Raw genomic sequence first — 22,694 nt, 5'->3', positions numbered from 1 at the left:
AAAAATAACACAAATAAAAAACAATAAATTATAACAACTATCTATAGCGTTTACATTATATTAGGTATTATACATAATTTAGAGATGATTTAAAGGACATGGGAGGATGTGCATAGGTTTTTTTCAAATTCTATGCCATTTTATATAAAGGACTTTATCTCCCACAGATTTTGCTATCTGTGGAGAGTCCTGGAATCAACCTTCTGCAGATACCAAGGGACAACTGTACTTCATTGCTCTGCTTTAGCTAAGGGAAGTTGGCCTAAGATTTATGATCCCACAACATAAGTAAAATTAAAAGTTGCTTCTGCTAAAATGAATAAATACAACAAACACAATTTAGGTAACCATGAAAATGTCCATGGCATTATGACAATATCATACTTGAAGAATGACCATAATTTATCAAAACTTACAAGGGAATAATTTTAATATCATTAAGAGAATAGTGTTAGGAAATTTGTTTAAAATACACTCTCATAACTTTAGGTTGAGCTCTGGGGAGTTTTGTGAATTTCACTGTCAATGATTTTTCTTCTAACATCCCTTAAGAAGGATTATCATCAGTAGGCAGAAAGTAGGAGCAGAGGTTACACATCCAGTTCCTGAGAGGAATGAATGTGTAGTAAATAAGGGAAAGACATTGTGCTCCATTAATGACTCTTAAAAAAAGATCAAGACGACACAAGAATTCCGGTTAACAGAAGTTCTGGGAAAACCCAGAGGGAAATGCACAACTAAAATATAAGGGAGTAGAGCCCTACCTATATCTTTCCCAAAAAATTACTAAGGCAAAGCTAAAAGGCCAACTAGAATGTGCTTAACTCATTGGTTATGTAATTGAATTAAAAGTAAACCTTATTTTATGTTGGTTACATGCTGACCTTGGAAGAGAAATAAGCCTTTCACAGGGTCAAAATAGAATATAAGAGCCAGGAGCAGCTTGTACCTCTACCTGTACATCAAGGAAAAAAGACAAACTTTTTGAGCAGCAAGATAGGGGCATCTCTTCTCAATAAAGATCAGCAAAAATTAAATAATGGAGGCATAAAAAAATGTTTTTTAGCTTTTTTTTTTTTTTTTTTGTCGTTTTGTCGTTTTTTCGTGACCAGCACTCAGCCAGTGAGTGCACCGGTCAGTCCTATATAGGATCCGAACCCGCGGCGGGAGCGTCGCCGCGCTCCCAGCGCAGCACTCTACCAAGTGCGCCACGGGCTCGGCCCGTTTTTTAGCTTTTTGCATCAGCAAGTGTGAATTTAGTCTGAAAATGGATTATTTTTCTTTAGCTTATAAAACCCAAAACTCTGGTTTCTTATAAGTTTTATTGAGTTCTCCATTTTAAAACAACTATTGTCAAACATCTGACTTTGGCTACCAAATAAAGGTATTTTCATGTCTTATTTTGTTTCTTTTCCCATTGGAATCAAAAAGTAAGTTATTGCTTGTCCTAACTTTTGAAATCTGATGAGAATTAGGTAATATGGCTAAAAAAGAGGATCTGGAAAGTTTATGTTATAGGAAGTGTATTTGAATTATCTCTGGTGACTAGCAGTAATTTGGGGTAACTCACTTAGCCTTTGCAGACTCCAATTTCCATAAGCGTTTTAGGCTTGGCCTAAAATTTAGATGTATGAGACCTTTTCCAAATCACATTTTCTTACCTGATTGAAGCTAATGATTCCACTTACATTCAGAATCAGAATATCACCTATCTATATTGTTTTAAAAATAATTGTTTCAAAGGAGAATCACATTAAGAAGGTGAAGCATAAATACTGTTTGGCCTGATATTTTCCAGAGGCCCTCATGAACATACTGATATGCTATTGTTCATATATTTTGCCTCATTCCTCTACTTTTTCTTAATTTTTATCAGTAGATATGTAACCTTATCCCGTCATTGTAAGATAGGTAAATTTATATTAGATATTATAGAATGAAAATATTGTGGAAAACATTGATTTAGGATGTAACTTAGTAAAAGGGCATTAGTGGATATTTTCTAAATGTTTTCCAATAAACATATATCTCTACCATAAGAGAAAAAGTTAATTCTTCACAAGCTTATAGACCAGAGGAAGTCAATTTTGTTGTCTTCTTATCTTATGTATGTAAGGTCGCATGCTGGTTTTCATGACTGATTTTAAAGATTATTGATTAATATTGAGAATTATAAGAGATCAGTTTCAAATTGCATTTAGGATTGTTGATGGAATTCGGCCTCCATAGAGGAGTGGTCATTTATAATCCTTTGATGGGAATGGAGTCATACAGATCACTCTGAAGATAATAACCATGGGGAGATGACTGCTGTGGTGAAACAAATGCTAACAAATTCACAAGAATCTATCCAGGGAGATGGGGCATCATTGCAGGATTTCAGTTAAAGTATTTGAAAATATCAAAAGTTTAATCAATCATATTGGTATGTACAAATTTTAAAGCATCTGCTTCTTACATGTTCATGCTTAGTGGAATGAGATGAAATGTCAGAACTTTTTTCTCGCTCTGTCCAAGTTTAGGGGGACGTTGTAATGTAGCAGAAAGAACTGAGGTGGTCAGGAGGCATAGATTCCAGACCCACCTTTTTCATTGACTAGTCCTATATTTTGTCCCGTGACTGTATTTTCTCATCTGTAAGATATGTGACCCTTAGCATTGTATAACTGAAGAAAGCACTTTGATGGTATAAAATATCACTGTAGATTTATAAGGTATTATAATTGTGGGCAATGAAAATTTAGGTTATAATGTTGAAAAAAATATGCTGTTCTATTTTTTTTTTTTTTTTTTTTCTTTTTTCCTTTTTGGTGCACTTTTCTAGGTGAATGTGCCTCTTAGGAGCAATTGTCTGGGAGTGTCTAGGATAAGCTTGGGCTGCACAGATTGTGCTCCCTGAAGTCCGTGCTCCCTAAAAGATTCAGAGCAGCTCAGCCAGCACGTCCAGAGTATGCAGCATGAAGTACATTTATTCTGCAAAAATGATAAGTAAATATAAGAAAAAATTTCAAGGATTCTATGTTTCAATAAATACGACAAAATCAACAAAAGTTAAAATCATATTCAGAGTAACACATGCCATCATTTTTCACAGATTACACAAACTTTGAAAAAAGACATTTAAATATTGATCAGACATTTTAACTATATAAAACAATTTTTTAAAAGCAATGAAGTCGCCTAGTAAAAATAAAATCAATGACAGAAATTGGAACAAAATGTATGGAAAATAAAGGCATTTGAATCTTCAAATCTGAATTGAAAAAGAGAAAATGGGAAGGTGCCAAGTTATACCACAGGATTGCTTGAACCCTACTGAGATATCAACTTCTGGTAGCTTTTGAGTTGTCGGCAGTCACTTTCAAAGAGTATTGTGATGATGGATGGTGGAACTTATCAAAATTTCAAAGCGTACTGAAAATCATATAAAGCTTAGAATTACACTGTCTTCGTACAAAATAAGTGTAAAGTGTTCAGGCTATATAATGACTAGACTTAGAAGATAGCTAGAATTTCAAACATTTTCTTTTTATTCTGTTTAGTGAAGGAACATCAAACAGCACTCGTCATCTTGCCTCAACTTAATTACACATAAGCTCACAAAGGCAAAAGAGTTACTTTAAATACAGTATATCAAGGACAATTTTGTATTTGGCAAACAAAAACTGCTTCTATGGTACATAACCTTCTTGTGATTCAGCGATGTAATGTTTTCCCTCTCAAAGTGTGTTTATGTTTTTAACATGAGATCACTTAAAAAGAGAAAAAAAATCCTGATGTTGCAAATTTGTTTTTAGGAATACATCTTCTAAAGATAACATTTAAGATAAAGTTTGGATTCGTTTTTTTTTTTTTTTTTTTTTGTGACTGGTAAGGGAATCATGACCCTTGGCTTGGTGTCACCCGCACCGCGCTCAGCCAGTGAGCGCACCGGCCAGCCCTATATAGGATCCGAACCCGTGGCCTCGGCAGCGCCGCTGCACTCCCAGCGCGGGACTCACCCGAGTGAGCCACAGGGTCGGCCCTGGATTCGTTTTTTTATCTTCATTTCCACTCCCTTCCTCCTTCCCTCCATTGTTATCTTTACTTAGAGATTTATTTACTGCCCTACGCCAGGGGTAGCAAGTGAGTGGCTCATGGATTCTTTCGTTAATTCATTTGACTTTTGGGGGTAAGGCAAAGACGAAAATGTTTTTGGCTGTACTTGTCCAAGTGCTATATCCCACAAGACCAGAAGATGGTGGTGGTGTCCATAAAAGTAGATTATTTAGCTATTTTTCTGGATTGGTCAAACTATTTTAAGCCCGTCTGTATTTTCAAAATCCACACAGGATGTAAAATTGTAAAATAGCAAAATTTGGGAATGACTGACCATGTTTTTAATCAAGAGATACTACACACACACACACACACACACACACACACACGGAATTAGAAAGATCTTTGCCTCTCAGGGCTTTGGCACACATAGATACCGCATTTTTACAAATGGGATTATGAATCCATAATGAAGTGATGCTACTTTAAGGGGTTGCTTTGTATTTCTTGTAGTGAAACTATAATAAGGTGCCTAGGAAGCTTTTTTTCTCCCCTCTCTATTTCTTACTTTTCCTTTGTCCTTTTGCTTTTCTCTCCTCTCCCCACTCCTACTGTTGGTGGTATCTCAATCACTGACAATAGACTTGTAATTTCTATTGCAAGATGTAATCGCTGAGAGAGTTCTAATATTGCACATAAAACTGTGCCCTACAAGGTTATAAATTTCTTACTTTGCTGATCCTTTCAATTCTGTAACGTTTTCACACAGGACTAGCCTCATTGAACGATGGGTGATTGTTTTATTTAAAATTATCTATCCATTTGATTGCATACTCAGTGGGTTCAGTGAGATCCCAAGAGCATTTTTCTTTCATTCTGTGGCTAATTGCCCTTAGTTCAGTTTTGCCACTGTGATATCAATTCCACATCATATGAGCAGACTGGGTTAATTGGGCTATGATGAGTGTGGTTAATGGGGACATTACCTTAGCGAGGATTGTACAAATGTCACAAATGAACCTGGAAGAACGCTGAAACTAACATCTGAAAATTATGTACCACATGCTTATATCTCAAACCCTATCTAGGCTTTTGGGAAAAGTCAGTAAGCAAAATCCATGAAAATCCCTGTCCTCATGGGGTTTTTACATTCTAGTTGGGAGTGGAGAGGAAGGTATTCAATAAAAAAATTTTAAGCAGAGAGTAGGATACAGGAACAGTATGGCGTCGGATGGTCAGGAAGAATTGCGTCGAGGTCGAAGGTGTCGAGGGCCAGGGGCCTAGAGGAAAGGCCCATTGGCAGCCAGAGGCCGGAGCGGTTCAGTAGACCTTTATTTTCTTAAAAATTCACTTCAGGCTGGGTTCAAGCTCCTAATTAAACAAGTTCCTAATTAGCAAGCCAGTTCCGAGGGAGAATCAATGCCAGTGACTTCCCCTCTTTGTAGGGGTGGCGACCGGGGTTGGCGCGCACAGGGCCCCGCCAAAGCCAGCCGAGGCGGGGTAAGCCCTCGACTGCACGTCCCCTCCTGACCCTGAGTCACCTTCCTCAACGTGCGCCACTCCCCCTGACCGTGCGGCCCCTCCCTCCATCGCGCAACGCCCCCCATGATGCGAACCCTCCCGACCGCGCGCCCACCCCCCCGACTGCCTCCCCTCCCGACCCGGACGAACCCTTGGGACCCTGCGGCCCACCCAGACCCGAGCGCTCCCGAGCGCGCCCCCGCACCGTGCGTCCCCTCCCTCCATCGTGCGACGTCCCCAGCCAAGCGAACCCTCCCAACCGCGGCCCCCCCCAGGGGCGGGGCGGGGCGGCGGACGCCATCGCGTCGCAACCGGCCGGTGGCGGCGGCGGCCTGGTCAGGACCGCCGCCGCATCTTCGCCGCCCTCCGCTCGCCCACGCCGCCCGGGCGCTCGCCCGTTCCCCGCGTGGTCCACGCGGCAGCGCGCGCGGCAGGGTTGGGCGGCGGCGGTTCGGAGGATGAGGGAGCGGCGGCGCCCGGAGACGATGCTCCGCGGCTGAGGACACCGGCAAAGGCGCGGCGGCCGAGCGCAGCACCGACGGCGGGATGGCTCAGCCAGCTGGGCCGGCGGGCGGTAGGGAGCCGCGGCCGGAGCCGGCGAGCGGCGAGGGGCAGCCGGATCCCGGGGCGGCCGCCAGCGCGGCCGAGGGCCCGGCGGACGCGCTGAGCCTGGAAGAGATCCTGCGGCTTTACAACCAGCCCATCAACGAGGAGCAGGCGTGGGCCGTGTGCTACCAGTGCTGCGGCTCCCTGCGCGCCGCCGCCCGCCGCCGTCAGCACCGCCGCCGCGTGCGCTCGGCCGCGCAGATCCGCGTCTGGAGGGACGGCGCCGTCACGCTGGCGCCCGACGCGGGACAGCCGCCCCCAGCCGCGGGTGAGGCCGCCGGCCCCGGGGAACACCCCCCACGGAGCCCCGCTTTCCCTCGCAGTCCCCGGCCCCGCGACCCCAGACCCCCGCGGGAGGCCCCCCGGCCGGGCCCTTTCGCTCGCAGTCCCGAGCTCGGCTCTTCCGGCCCTGAGACCCGCCATCTCCCACGGGAGACCCCCCCCCGGAGGGCGGGGCCTGGGCCCGTGCGGGCGGGGGTGTCGGCGCAGTGGCCTCGCCTCGGCGCGGGGGGGGGCTGCGGGCGGCGGCAGCAGCGGGAACGTCTGTGAGGGGGCGTCCGGGCGGACCCGGGGTCGGACCCGCGCTCCAGCGGCTCGCGCCTGGTTTGGGAAACGCTGCTCCTGATGGCTGCGCGTGTCTGTTTCCACGCTGTTTGCTTGTGGTGGCTTCGTGGTGTGAAAGGCTCACGTGAGATCGTGTCAAAGATCGGGTGTTAGGAAAATTACACCTTTCGGAATGAGTAGTCAACTAGCAGTATTTTAAGTTTGACAATATTCCTTCGGTTTCCAAATATAAGACAGATATCTGAGCCCTGAGGAGAATTCCCTTTTGGGAGAAATGGAAAAATAGACTAAATAATGACTTTTGGCTCCTGGATGTTAGAAAATAGCTGTTCTTTACCTGTATATTAAAATTTGCGATGAAAGACATAGCTTTTTAAAGTAAAAGTTGACAAGATGTCTAGATAGAGAAAATGGTGTTTAGTTAACGTCATTGTCTCATGTAAATTCTTCAGGATTGTCACCTCAGCAGTCACAGGTAGCTAGAGCTTACTCAAACGCTAATTGATGATGCTGAGGTGGAAATAGATTGCTCCTGTCGGTTTTTATGTAATTCAGCCTTTTGAGAGGCAAGTCTACTAAAAACATAGAAAAACAATCCACCCTCACTTTTAGAAAGTTGATAGAAGTGTCAAAATGCTTAAGGTGAAAGATAGAATTCAGAGTTAGTCAGGAAGTGACATTAAGTGGAAATGCTTATCTAAATTGATTAAAACAACATTCGTGGCTATAGTTATTAATTCTTTCAGTTCCAGCAGAACGTTAGTTTCTCTCTTTTTTTTTTTCAGTGTCAGGCAATTTTTTTGGGGTGTCAGATAAACATTTTTATTTAAAGCTAGCCTTTTAATGATTCTTTTGAAGTTGTTTTTATTAAGAATAATTTTTATTTGAAGTGTTTATTGCTTTTAAACTTGGGCTTAATATTAGTGGGAAGTATTCGTAACTATAATGTATTTGCAGTGTATTAATATGGTACAAAAGATACATGTATAAGGTACAGCAGAGCTGTGCCATGGGATTTAGCTGTTTCAAGAGGAAAAGTGCTTGTGTGCAACCTGCTTTTAGAAGCAGCAATAGTGCTGGTGATTTCTGGAGAGAACAATGCCCAGTTTACGTTGACTGTTCCAGAAGAGTGTAGTTTAGTTGTCAAGGACTGATAAATTCTGGTGGGTGTTTTTTGTTGTCGTTTTGTTTTAATCAGAACCTTATATTGAAGGAATTATTTTTTGCATCATTAGTATGAGTAACAATGTGTTGACCTCAATGTAATACACTATCTTTATGGAGGGAATAGTGAATAGTTTTCCAGAATCAGTAATGGATCCACCCTCTTCCTCCTTAGTTCTGCTCATGACCTTCTGCTACCAGTTGTGGACAGAGCCTGATCAAAATTGTAGAGCATTTTAGGGCTTATTGATGAAAAATATTTAGGAAGTTCATAGTAAAATATTGTTGATATTAGTTTATTTCCTCTTAGGACTTAAGAGTAGTTGCCTGGTTATGGAAGATACAATGTCTTCTGAACAGTTAATCTTCATTTTTCAAAACGATGAATATTTTGGTGCTGTATAAATTCTATTCTGTTTTTAAGGAAAAATTGTATACATAACACTTTCATTGTAAGAAGCACTTTCTTATTTGTTGTAAAGCATTTAACATGATTATATGCAGTTAGCAATCAGCAGCATTTATATTTTCACATTATCCATTGATTTATTTTCTAAATGGAGATTTAGAAAAGTTAAGTGACTTTTCTCAGTCACACTGGTAACTTTTTGAATCAATTCCATGTCTTTAACCTCTAGGCCTTGGAGTATTGTGAAATGAAACAGATTTTGTTTGAATTTTTATCCTGATTCTTTCCCTTCCTAACTGAGTGACCTTGAGTAAGTTCCTTTACTCCCGGAGTGCAGCCTTCTCCTGCGTAAACTCAGAATATTATCGTTTTTACAGGGTAGAGGTTTAAGTGGGGTAACATGTATGAAGTGGCTAATATAACACTTGGTGGGTAGCAGGTACTCAACTCAGTAAGTTTTAGTTTCCATTCCTCCTCCCATCCTGTGGTCTTTCACACCACAATGGTGCCTGTAGTTTAACTGTTCTGTATTTTTACTCAGAATTGGGACAAATATCTGGGTCAGGGTTTCTCGACTTAAGCACTGTTGACATTTTTGGCTGAATAATTCTTTGTTGTGGTGGCTGTCCTGTGTAGCATACTTGTTTTGCAGCATCCATGGTCTCTACCCCTGGATGCCAGTAAACCCCTCCTCCCAGTCATGACAATAAAAAAGTCTCCAGACATTGCCAGATGCCCCCTGGGGTGCAAAATCGTCCTCAGTTGAGAACCACGGGTCTAGCAGCTGTTGGGTGGTGGTGCCTAGGATTGTGTTCAGTGTGGAGATATGGATCCTGCTGTAATCCTCACGTGAGTGAATCCTTCAGCTGGCCACTGTTCACTCTGCTATTGAGTTGAATGAGTGAGTGGTGTTGGTTCCTGCCACTACAGCAGTATCACTCCGTTTCATCCCATAAGAAGAAAAAGCACCTTACCTGCTTTACTGACTTTTTTAGGGGATGAAGTTAGTGTAATTGATTTTAGTTCTTGTTTACTTTTAATGGTATTGATACATCCCATTGTATCAATAGTCGCATTCAGTTTGAATAAAATAGAGATATACTATTAGAGAAATAGAAGAATGATGAAAGGTGTCAGAGGAATATTACACCAATAGTGGAAGAAAAGAATGAAGAATGAGTAATTTTATTAAGCACTCATGTACAACTTAGAGCCATATACTAGCAAGGCCGTGAAAGCAGTGTGATGTAGGACTGAAGGAGATAAAGAAAAAGGAAAGATTAGCTCTTTAGAGGATTTTTCTTTTAATTTTTTTGTCTTTTTCGTGACCGGTACTCAGCCAGTGAGTGCACCGGCCATTCCTATATAGGATCCGAACCCGCGGCGGGAGCGTCGCTGTGCTCCCAGCGACGCACTCTCCCGAGTGCGCCACGGGCTCGGCCCTTTAGAGGATATTTTGAAAGTAAAAGTGATTATGTTATGAATTAGGATCTTAAAATGAGCAGTATATCTTCTGAAGTATTTCTGTGATGTCAGGAGGATAGATTGCTTAGAACTGAGAGTTTATAATTCTTTGTAGGTGACTTAATAACATTTTTATTTTCTCCAGCATTTATGCAGTTGTAGTCATAATAATATCTTATTGTTTGGAGAAGGTTAATAAGGTACAGGTTGATGCAGTTTTCACTTTCACACCCTTAGTTAATGGCTTAACGATACTCAGGCTCTGCATGTACTTACCAGTATACCTAACTGGCATTTAGGGCACATTTTGGTAAACAGTGCCTTTAGATAGTAGTATTGATGAAATTTAGGTAACAGTCTAGATCTTCACAAGATTAAAATATTTATTTAGCTGAGATGCCACAAAGAATTTTTTTTGTTGTTGCTTCCCCTCCCCCAAGAAAATAATTATTAATAGCAGTAGTATTAGAGTTTAGAATTGTGCATGGTCTCATCAGCCTTCTAGGACTTAAGTACTCATGTGACCACAATTAAATTTATTTCAAATTTTTGTTTAAAATATTTAGGTGTACCTGTAGTTTTAGATATATAGAGAACATGTAAAAAATTGTGGCCACATCTTGATTTAAAATAATCTTAAGATTGGTAGTAGGTTTTTCTGGGATGAACAATAAACGCCTATGTACATACTAATAAAGGGATCCCATGAGAATGGTTTCTTGGTATAGGGAACATTCAGTCTTTGTTTGGGATTTGAAAAAAGGATGCATCAGTCAAGCTTTTTAGCAAGGTTCATGCTAATTTGGTAGGGAAAATTATCTTGGAATAATATTCTATTTGATTTTAGAGAGAGACAGAATATTTGTGGAAAAGGTTGAAATGGTGAAAACATGTTTAAAAACATTATTTTTTTGTCTCCTCTTGCTATATTTGAGTGTTCACATCCTGATCATTAAATGAAAGGCATATGTGGTATATGTGAATGTGCCCAGGGTAGGTATTGGGGGTGAATGGTGGAATTAGGGATTGGCTAGATGCCTTATCAGTTACAGTAACAGATAAGAATTCACCTTTTTGAACAATATGTTCAAATATGTCAGGTTAATTCAGTTTAACAAACACACATTGAGTTCCTACTCTGCAAACAGTGTTCTAGTTTCCATGGGTGATATAAAGATAAATAGTTCTAGTCATTAAAGAAGAGAAAATAAAACATAAACACAGTGGTAAATTTACTATAAAGCTAATGCAGCTTAAACTTCAAACCCCTTCATTTACACAGACCCCTTCCAAGTCCCTGGGAGGGGCTTTAACAGTACGTTCAGATGTTCATTTGCAAAATTAAGATATTTTAGCCATAATTGGATGGGATCACTGTCACTTTTGACTCCAGTTTTACCCTTCAGCATATTACTTGAGTTGGGTGGTATGGGAGTGGCCACAGGCATTTTGGGGGAGAATTTTTGGAATAATGCATTTGTGGTTTTGTATCTGTAAACAGTAGAACGAATTTAGTCATGTACAGATATTGGTACTTAAGTAAGTTAGCACTCTGTCCAGAAACCATTAGCCTAACTAAGAGTTTTGACTAAACGTTAGGAGAAAAAAATCATTGATTTACCAGTAACTAACTATATATTAAGACATGATGAGTCTAACTCTGCTTGTTTTATTGTCAGGTCAGAATCACTTTCTTGCATTATAGGTTCTGTAAAATAATGGTTTTCATCCTGCTTTCTTAGTAGTGTCACTAGAGCTATACATATTTCCCATTTGCTTCCTGTTGGCTAAGTAAAAAAAAAAAAAAAAAGAAAAAGAAAATATCCTATTTTAAATATTTGTTTAAAACTATGAGGGAAATATCACCTGTTGCCAGACATACAGTCAGCTGCTGTATCTGTTATCTGTGGGTTCCCTATCAGCTGATTCAACCAACCTCGGATTGAAAATATTTGGGGAAAAAAAAACAATAAAAAATAACAATGCAATGATAAAAAAACCCTCACAAAAAACAAGATAGTATAACTAATTATATAGTATTTACATTGTATTAGGTATTATAAGTTATCTAGAGATTATTTAAAGTATATGGGAGGGTATGCATAGGTCATATGCAAATACCATGCCATTTTATATCAACGACTTGAGCATCAGCAGATTTTGATATTCGGGAGGTGTCCTGGAACCAATCTCCTGTGGATATGGAGGGATACGTGTAGTGTTTTTATTTATTTTTAATTTTTTTATTATTTATTTATTTATTTTAAAACTTTTATTGAATCATAATTGATTATACATATTTTTGGGGTTCAACGTTGAGACATTTTGATCAAATCAATATTACTAGCATATGTATTGTTACAAATCATACTTATTTTTTATGCCTCCAATCTCTCCCCATCCCCCTACCCCTACCCCCTCCCACCTCTAATTACCATAGATTTCTTCTCTCCTTCTGAAAGAGTAATGGTTACTCTGTTGATTTGTTGCCTAAATGATCTGTCCAATGCTGAGAGGTGTGTTCAGACCCACCGATATTAACGTAGAGCAGATGCTCCTTCTCTCACTCTGAAATGGGCTTTGTGGAGAGAGACATCTTCTTTTCTTTGGTGTCTGCTGATGACTCTCCTCGTGTCAATGCATTCCAGTGGCTGGCAGACCATCTGTGTGGTGGTTGTGGTGTCTAGCCACTTTCGCGGCAGCCATGGTTATTGTGATGGCGGTGGTGGGCCACCCACATGGCGGTGATGTTTTTGGCATGCTCCTTGGCACTGGTGGTGTGCCTGGTTGTGGGGGTGGGGGGGGTCCGGTCTCTATTTCCATGCCTCAGGTTCCTGGCTGAGCCATCAAGGCGCTGGTGGTATGCCTGGTTGTGGGAGGGGGGGGTCCAGTCTGCAGCCCCATACCTCAGGACCCCCAAGGGCCCCAAGGTGCTGACGGTGTGCCTGGGCTGGAACTAATTTTTTGTCCTTTGCTTACTTCCAAAATGGGGGAACTTCCTGTGGGGACCAGTACTTGAGCTGCATGGTTTAGCTAAATTGCTGCTTTGCTGCTGATTCCTTAGGGAAGGCTTTTTGTGCAGCTCAAGTTTTAATAGTTGACTTTATAGGTACTTCTGGCTCTCCAGAGACGTGGTGCACCTGGGTTGTGTAGAAACTCTGATCTGGGCCCAAGTCTTTTCATCAAACTGCACCCCATGCAATTCTACATTCCTGACCAGTCTCCTCTGAGTGGCCTTTTGCTGATTGGGTTTCTGGTCAGCTGTCCTTGCTGTGCCCCAGTGTTCTCCCAGAGGGCCCATCTTCCCCACTGCCATGCTGCAAACACTTCCCATGGGACAGGCCATCCACCAGTCCCTTGCAATGACTCACAGGCCTCTGTGTGGCTTCTTTTTTTCAGTTGTTGTGGTTTCTCAGTCCTATGTGGGTCCACAGGAACCCTATTAGTGGTCTTGCTGTCCTGGGGGCCACCAAGACCCTCTTCTCCCCTACCACCTCCAAGCAACTTCATCAGAAGGGCACAGCTGTGGCTTTTGCCGGTTCCTGCTCCATGCACCTGTAGTGTTTTTTAAAATAAACTTTTTATCTTGGGATAATTTTAGATTTACAGAAAAGTTACATAGATAATGCAGAGATTGTTCATGTTCCTGTCACCCAGTTCCCTTAATGTTGACATCAACAGTTTTGTGGTATATTTGTCAACACTAAAAAGCCAACATTGGTACATTATTATTAATTGGGGAAATCCAAGTAAAATTTTCTGTTATTTTTTACTATTAATGTCCTCTTTTTGTTGATCCATCCAGGATACCATATTGCATTTAGTCATCATGTCTCAGTCTTTCCTGATCAGTGACAGTTTCTCATGACCTTGACAGTCTTGAAGAGTACTAGTCAGGTGTTTTGTAAAATGTCACTCCGTTTGGGTTTGCCTGATGTTTTCATGACGAAACTGCGGTTATAGGTTTGGGGGAAGTTTGGGGGAGGAATACTAGAGAGGTGAAGGCCTCCCCTCATCACATCATATTGGGACATATGATATCCATGTGACATCAATGGTTGTGTTAACCTTGATGTTCGGTTAAGACAGTGTTTGCCAGGTTTCTCCACTAAATGGGTAGCATATCCATGTTTAACTTTTCTATACTCTGTCCTTTAAAAAGGAATCACTAAGTTCAGTCTGCATTCAAGGAGGGGGCCAGGTAATTAAACTACCTTCTGTAGGCGTGAATATCTACTTAATATTATTTGGAATTCTTCTGTAAGGAAGATTTGTCCCTTCCTCTCCCCATTTACTTATTTACTAGCTTTTTAAATACAAGAAGCACTGATCCATTTATTCAGCCATTTATATCAGTCTGCACTCACACATGCACACACACATATATTTTTTTGGCTGGTACAGGAATTGAACCTTGGACCTTGGTGTTATCAGCACCACACTCTAAACGACTGAGCCAGCCGACTGGCCAGCTTTCTTATGTATATTTTACACTCTGGTTGTTATCCATTTATCACATTGTTGTATTGCTCACATTGTTCCAGCTGTGGCCATTGGGTGCTCCTTCACTTTGGCTCCCATGTCCTTTTCACATGTAACCATACTTTTGCGGAGCACATCCTTGCTTTCTGGCCCTACAAGATGTTTCAAGGCTCATCTTGTATATTTCCTGCCCTAGCTCTAGAACCAGCCATATCTCCAAGGAGCTCTCATTCCTTTTATTGGAGAATAGTATGTAGAATCCAAGATCTAAGCACTGGGTATGCTTGTTGCTATGGAGGTTGTTTTGTTTTTAATATAAAAGAAGAATTGAAATATTAAATAGTTTAGTTTGTTCAGACTCTAGATGGACATTTGAGTTTCGGATACTATGAACAATGCTGCTTTGAACATTACTGGACATGTCTTTTGGTGAAAAAATGTAACATTTGTGTTGAGTATATACCTAATAGTGCAATTGCTAGTTCATGGTGTATGTTTAATATTAGTAGATATTGCCAAAAGTTTTCCAAAGTGATTGTACTTTAAAAACTTTAAAAATTAAAACCAACGTGAGACGTTAGTATAAATTTTATAAGAATTTTATTAGTGTCAGGTATATGGAGGGGGTTATATTCCTAATGATAACAGGACCTGCTTGCCCATATTTAGCTTCTAAAAACTGTGACTCTTAGGTCTTTTTATACTACTTGTGTAGTTTAAAATTTTTTAAAGAAATTGGGTCTGTTGTCTTCCTCATATTTCCCATTTTCTCTCCTACCCACAATTTAATTAGAAGCCAAATTCCCATCTAATTCCTTTCATATCTTGTAATTCTGGGAGATAAAGATATATGAGGTATATCTATATGATATAGAAGGGTACTTCAAAATGTTTGTGGATAAATACAATTAATAGATAATACGAATCTTTCCATGAATGTTTTGAAGTCTCTTGGTATAGCTATAGTTAAGGGGTAATGGTAGAATGCCACTAACAATCACTGTAGGTTGCCTGGTTCCAGGCTCGGCCATATCTTCCTGGATTTTTAGTGAAAATACAGGTTGAGTATGCTTAGGACCAGAAGCATTTCAGGTTTTTTCAGTTTTGGAATATTTGCAAATAACTGATTGCACACCCTTAATCTAAGTATTCTCCAGTGAGCATTTCCTTTGAGTGTCAAGTGAGTGCTCAAGAAGTTTCAGATTTTGGAGCATTTTGGGTTTTGGATTTTCAGATTAAGGATGCTCAGCCTGTACCATGTTGGAGGAATCACTGTTACATGATTTCATTTATTTGTTTCACCAATGTTTGACTGCCTTCTAAGTGCACTTTGCTAGATGTTGAAGATACAAGAGGAATAAAGGGCACCAACAACTTCAAGAAGCTTACCCACACCTTCAAGAAGCTTGTAGTTACATAAACTGACACTTAAGGTATAGTGCAATTCTTTCAAAATAAGAGACGTGTAGAAAACTGCGTGAGACCAGAGAAGAGAGTGGCTGACTCTACCTGGTGACAATAGGCAAGTTTCACAGAGGAGATCTAGTTTCTGGAGGTCTTGAAGGATGAGCAGTAGCATAAAAGGAAGGACATGCTAGGCAGAAGCAGCAGTTAAGTAGAAAGGCTTAGAAATGTGGAAGGACGTCACAGTACTCAGAGAACAACAGTACATGGATGGTAAGTATGACATTTGTGCCGCCACCCACTTCCCAATACCCAAGTTGGTCATTGCACTTTTGCTGCTAAATTTATAAGCAGCCCAGTCTTCAACAGGATGCTTCAGGCAGCCAGTACTAATTATTTGGAGTTGGCACGTGAGGTTAAACCTGTTCGTCTTCTCTGCTGTGGGTGTTCACTGTACCTGGAGCAGAGGATGTATGTGGGAGTGGCGGAGAGTGAGACAGGCTAGAAAGATATGTTGGCAGGGATCAGGTTATGAAGGAATTTGTGTCACACTGTTGTATTTACGGTCTCTATAGGCAATGGAGAGTCATGTAAGGATTTTAAGCAGGAAAATATGTAAGCAAATTGTTGTTTTTAGAAAGTTCACTGTGGGGGTATTGTATAAGATGTATTTAATTAGGTAAAGCTGAGGGCATAGACTCCAGTAGACATTTCATACTATCTTTAGATCTTAGTAGCTTTTAAGTTGCTAAACCAGTTAGAGCTATTATGGGTGTTCAGACAGGAGATGATGGAAGTCTGAACTAGGGCAGTAGGAATGGAGAGAAAGAGTCAGATTGAGAGTGATTTAGAAAATAGAAACAGGGCAAGGCTCTTTAGTTTTTGATCTATGGATGAGAAAGAGGAAAGAATCTTCAAAGACTCAGACTTCCTGCCTGGGCACCTGGGTGATAGAGAAGGCAGGAGGAAGGGCAGGCTGGGGTGGGAAGTTGATAACTTACACTTGTTGGAAATTTTAAGTTGGCCTGGAAGATAGTTTTCTTATGGAGTCATACTTTCTCTGCTCTTGAAGATAGTTGCAAATCTATTGTTTAATGTCACGTGTTTAATGTCTTATCAAGTTCCTTTGCTCTTGCAGATAGTTGCAAATCCACTGTTTAATGTCACATGGTAATATGGAAAAAACGTAGAGTTGGCTGCAAAAGATGTGGTTTTGATTCTTGGCTCTGACGCTTATTATTACTTAGTTATAACCTCAGGCAAGCCATTTAACGTCTCACTCTGTAAAATGGAAATAATATTGGGCTAGCCATTCTTACAAAATTGTTGTGAGAATCAAATGAGGAAAAGTGTGTATCTGAGACATTTTGTCAGCTCATACATACTGCATATATTTTTACTGAGCTGTTGCTACCCTTTGTAAAAAGATGAATATTTTAAGATTCTTTAATTTAATCGATATTGATAAAGAAATTCTACAACAGTATTTAGAAGTCCATAAAATGATTGTTGAGGCTGAAAAAATCTGAATTATTAGAATTGATTATAATGGACGATGGAGAGTTACTTGCAGAATCTCAGGCAAAGTTAATTAGTGTTTGAACATCATTTATAGTTTTAAATTATTTCCATATATATTATATTTTATTGAATTTAGTTTTTCCTTCTCTTTACCACTTTCCAACTTGTAAGTAGAGCTGCGATAAACATGGGAGTGCAGGTATCCCTTCAACATGATGATTTCCATTCCTTTGGGTATACACCCAGTAGTGGGATTACTGGATCATATGGCAGTTATATTTTTAATTTTTTGAGGAACCTCCACACTGTTTTCCATAGTGGCTGTACTAATTTACATTACTACCAGTGTTGTACAAGAGTTCCCCTTTCTCCACATCCTCATCAGCATTTGTTGTTTTTTGTCTTTTTGATAATAACCAGTTTAAATGGAGTGAAACAATATCTCATTATGGTTTTTGACTTTCATTTCCCTGATGATTAGTGATGTTGAGCATTTTTTCATGTACCTTTTGATTATTTTTATGTCTTCTTTTGAGAAATGCATATTCAGATCTTTTGCCCATTTTAAAATCTGATTATTACTTTTTTTGCTATTGAGTTATTTGAGTTCCTTATATATTCTGGATATTAACCCCTTGTCAGATCCATAGTTTGTAAGTACTTTCTCCCATTTTGCAGGTTGTCTCTTCGCTCTGTTGATTCCTATGCTGTGCAGAAGCTTTTTAGTTTGATATAATCCCATTTGTCTATTTTTTGCTTTTGTTGCCTGTGCTTTTGAGACCTCATCCAAAAAAAGTCCTTGCCCAGACTGGTATCATGAAGCATTTCTCCAGTGTCTTCTTCTAGTAGTTTCATAGTTTTGATTCTTACATTTAAGTCTTTAATCCATTTTGAGTTGATTTTTGTAAGTGGTGAGAGATGGGGGGTATGGTTTTATTCTTCTACTTGTGGATATCCAGTTTTCCCAGCACCACTTATTGAAGGAACTGTCCTTTCCCCAGTGTGTGTTCTTGCCTCTTCATCAAAGATCATTTGGCTTTAAATGCATGTATTTATTTCTGAGTACTCCATTCTGTTCCATTTGTCTATTTGTCTGTTTTGGTTACTGTCGCTTGTATATTTTGAAGTCAAAGTGGTGAGATGCCTCAGCTTTGTTCTTTTTGCTCAGGATTGCTTTGTCTTAGGGGGTCTTTTGTGGTTCCATATGAATTTTAGGATTGTTTTTTCTATTTCTATGAAGAATGTCATTAGTATTTTGATAGGAATTGCATTTCATCTGTAGATCACTTTGGGGAGTATGTACATTTTAACAATATCAATTCTTCCAGTCTATGAACATGGGATACTTTCCATTTCTTTGCATTTTCTTCAATTGGTATTAATTAATAAATTAATAATAAATTAATTTGGGGGAGTGAAGGAGGGCTTATTTACATTAATAATAAGAATAATGTAAATATAATTTTTACTCCTCATCTCTTGGAACAAATTTCATTTCAGACCAATAAGATAAGACACAGCTTAGATGAAACATTTGGACTCTTCCATTACTTTATAAAAAAGTGTATAAAATTAAATTTTATTGATGGGAAATTGTTGAAGTTCCTTAAATTAATGATAGTTACTCCCTAACACTAACTTTCTTTAATTAGTGATCATTTTCATTCTTTTTTAACTTAGTATTTTACTCCTAAGTGTAGTAAAGAAATTGTAACTTAGTTACAGAAAAGTTTTTCTTAACAGTAGTGTATATAGAAAAGGTTAAACAGCTAAAAATGTTTGCCTGGGTAGTTTTTATAGTTTAAATCAGATATACCCTAATCTCGATAGAGGATAAGTAGTATATTCAGGTAAGTGGATATAGGTGGCAGAGTTGTGATATATCTAAAAGAAGAAAGGGCTTGGGAAATAGAAGTACCACTTGAGATGCCTCTCTGGCAGGGCTCTTCTTGGCTGGATGATCTCATACTTGATCACATGGCTCCGAGGGAGAGGAAATTGTAGGAGAATGTACACAGAGGTATGTATGGAATCCATGAAAAACAGAACTCCTCCGTTTATAGGGAATACTAGAACATTTGGGATTGGCGTGTGCCAGTAAACCGTGGGGAGGTTCCCCTCCAAGTTCTCCTTGTTCTTGAAAAAGTGATACAGTGGTATGATCTCAGTGGTTTTTTAAAGTTTCATGGAACTTAAGCAATGTTTGAATTATTGTCACTGTGGAAAAATTTAATTCAAACCAATACAGTTTACAGAAAGTACCACAACTTTCATTATGCCTGTCCTCTAGTACAGGAACGTCAGAAATATTGCCCTCAGGCTGTTGCTCCTTTCTGTTTTGTAGTAAAGATCGGTTTGGTTATGGACACCTCCCACCCCCATACTTCCCCTCAGAACTCTTCTGAAGGTCATATTCTAGACAGCTACTATCATTCAGTTAGAATTGGCCCAAGAGATGAAAACTACTTGCTCTGCAAGCTTTGAGTGTTGCCAAAGTATGTGAAATAGATAAAGGTAATATTTAGTTTTGTTGAAAATTGTTATGTTGAAACTGAAGTTATTTTTCAATGGAAAACACTTGACATTTAATATTTGTTCTATGAGATGATGTAAAACTTAGTTAATTAAGGTTGCTGAATAGAAAGAGAAAAATACCACTCTAATAATTAAGAAATCATATTTTTAAAACTTGCATTTCTAATATTTCTAATATAGTGCCATGGAAGTAGGTCAGGAGGGCCTGGGGTCTTGACCAAACTTATTCCTAGATTTGGGGTGATGGTGGTGGTGATGGTGAAACCTAATTCAGGGAGGGACAGAAGCCAAGGGTGTTAGTTCTGTAAAGCATTCAACCTCACAGAGGCCCAGAGTGCAGGGGTCGTTTTTCTGACGAGCAGGCAGAGCCAGCAAGGGCAGACAGTAGCTGTAGATAATAGCAATTAAGTGGTCTGTGCTGGGGGAGTCTGGTGGTGTGTTTTAATCACTGACATTAGGTCCAAGGGCTAGACTAGTCCCTGGGAAGGTGACCAGCAGTAAAAAACAAACTAAGGCTTTCTCTCTCTCCCTCTTTTTTTTTTTTAAGATATGGGATTTAGTTAGATGTATGCAAAGTATAGACTATCTCAAAAGTAAAGCAGAAGTTCATGTTTTAGAATTAGGATAAAAGTCAGATTTATGGCAAAGGTGACCTGAGGCTGAGGGTCCTAGAGCCTGGCTTGAGGCAGAGTCTATAGATGAGTGTCAGATGATCTCAAAGAAAGAGATGCAAGTTTTGGGAAGTGCCTGTCACACAAGCATATTGTCTGTGAGTGAATAAATGAATAAATACTTTGTCCATGAGTGCTAATAAATTTAGAGGTTATATTCCTGATTCAGGGTCAAAATCAGTTATCTGTAAGAGCAACAGTATATTATGCAGGCTAACATATAATGTCTATACACTTCTATACTTGTTTAAAATAGTAAGATTATGCTCTACATCCTAAAAATGTGATTATATGTATCATACACATTGATTATTCAAGGGATTCCTTTGTCCTTTTAAGTGGGTATAAAGCTTAAACACATTAACCAACATTTTTTTTTCTTTGCCCACATTTATTAGTCATGAGCAAGGGACACCAAAGTGATATTTAGCAAAATTTGCTTTTAGTGTTCCTAAACTTTCCCCCTGGTAACAACACTTTGCTTCACTTCCGGGTACCCGTTGATTCATGGTCTGTTCCTTGCTAAGATAGGAGAGACGAGGTCGGCTGGGCTGGGTCGGGTCAGCAGCCTGAGCAGCTGGTCACAGTTCTTTGAACTTTGATTACTTGTTTTATTCTTCAGCCTCCTTAGCTAATCCAAATAAGTATGGATTAACTGTATGTATTAATGAGATATTTCATTAACATTGTTAACAATAACTATATCACATTAGTTAACAGTAACTGTATCACTTTTCTAACAATAATTTAAACAAATATCTCATTCGTTATAATTATTCGTTAACAATAGTTTATTTTCTTAGAATTTAAAAGGGCAATGTGGGGGTTAGTTTGAATGACATGTATTTTTTAGAAATGTACAGGGATGTTTGGATGGATGCCTCTTAACTTTTTTAATACATTTCCAGCAGAGATGTTCAGAATAATTCCACTGATCATAGCATTTCCCCTAAGGTTTGGATTCTTGTAAAAATAGTTGTCAGAGTGTCTAAATGAACTTTTCAACTAGTGTTGTTCAGTGTAAGGAGATGGAAAAAATTTTGATAACCAGAATTACTTTTAAAGTGCTATCAATTTTGGAAGAAGTACCTGAGAGTTAAGATAAGACCCCTGAGGGTGTGCACAAGCAGTGAAAGCTGACTGCTAAACTACCATGAAGAAGACAGGGAGGAGAGAAGACAATGAAAAGGCAAGGAGAAGTAGAGAAAGGTGAGGATTATTAACTCCGCCCTGTGAGACCCCTGTCTTCAGAAAAGCTTCACAGAGTTCTGAAATGTCAGCTATGTTCTGCTCCCAGGCTGAAGCAGCATGCTCAGGTGCAGAACAGTTCTGGAATGTATGGAAATTGGGTGGTGGGCTTTGCAGTTATAGGCCCAGGGATAGGTGAGTGCTTGTTAAATGATACCTGGATATCTGAGAGGCCATGCGATTTGCTGACTTACAGCTTTTTGGGTTTGGAAGAAGAGTCTTTTTGGATATATCATCTCCCTGGGGAGAAGACTCAAATAAATGGTAATAGAGCTAATATTTATCAAGTGCTTACTATATGACAGACAATGGGTTAAGCAATTTACGTTGATTATTACTTTTGATCCTCACAACAACCCTAAGAGGTAGGTGTGGTTATTAACTTCCACCTTATAAATGAGAAAACTGGAGTTTAGAGGCCTTAAATTTAGGCAACAGCCAACATGAGATTTAAATCCAAAAAGTCTGACCCTGGCCTTGCTCTTAACTACTGTTCTATTGCCTGTTGTGGTAGGTGACTGCGGATGAATTCTTAGCATGGCACATTCTGTATAGGGTTAGAAGACTGGATACAGGGTAGCCTGAGGGCTATGTTTGGGATAGTAAGAGGATGTCCCATGGCTTTGACTTTTTGGTGACCTGTGTATTAGTTTTTTTATAACAAATCACACAAACTTAGTGGCTTAAAACAACACAAAATTATAATCCTGTAATTCTGGTGGTCAGAAGTCTGAAAATAGGTTTTATGGGCTAAAATCAAAGTGTTGACAGGGCTATGTCCTTTCTGAAGGATCCAGGGGAGGATCCGATCTTGCCTTTTCCAGCTTCTATAGGCCATCCACATTCCTTGGCTAGTGTCCCCCTTCTTGCAATCACATGACTGCAATCTCTGCTTCCATCATCACTTCACCTTCTCTGACTCTGACCCTCCTGCCTTTCTCTCTTGAGATTATCTCATCTCAAGAGGCTTCACTTGGTCACGTCTGCACAGTCCCTTTTGCCATTTTAAGTAAGATATTTACAGGGTTTGGGGATGTGGATGTGGACATGTTTGTAGGGGGCATTGT

General features: G+C 39.7%; 1 protein-coding gene across 4 annotated transcripts in view; it reads left to right on the top strand.

Annotated features, from left to right (window-relative positions):
- Window positions 1-5,891: 5,891 nt before the first annotated feature.
- Window positions 5,892-22,694, top strand: part of SPIRE1 (spire type actin nucleation factor 1) — a 221,806-nt gene continuing 205,003 nt past the window's right edge. For all 4 annotated transcript variants that reach the window (XR_010021477.1, XM_063076765.1, XM_063076764.1 and 1 more), the window contains exon 1: window positions 5,892-6,433. Coding sequence is in view for 3 of the 4 variants with exons in the window: in XM_063076765.1 (XP_062932835.1) it covers window positions 6,106-6,433 (328 nt within the window). In the remaining variant the exon portion in view is untranslated. The remainder of the gene's footprint in view (window positions 6,434-22,694) is intronic.

This window comes from Cynocephalus volans, chromosome 13 (genome assembly GCF_027409185.1).
Source record: "Cynocephalus volans isolate mCynVol1 chromosome 13, mCynVol1.pri, whole genome shotgun sequence".
Classification (NCBI taxonomy): Eukaryota; Metazoa; Chordata; class Mammalia; order Dermoptera; family Cynocephalidae; genus Cynocephalus; species Cynocephalus volans.
This window is presented reverse-complemented; position numbering and strand designations above follow the sequence as displayed.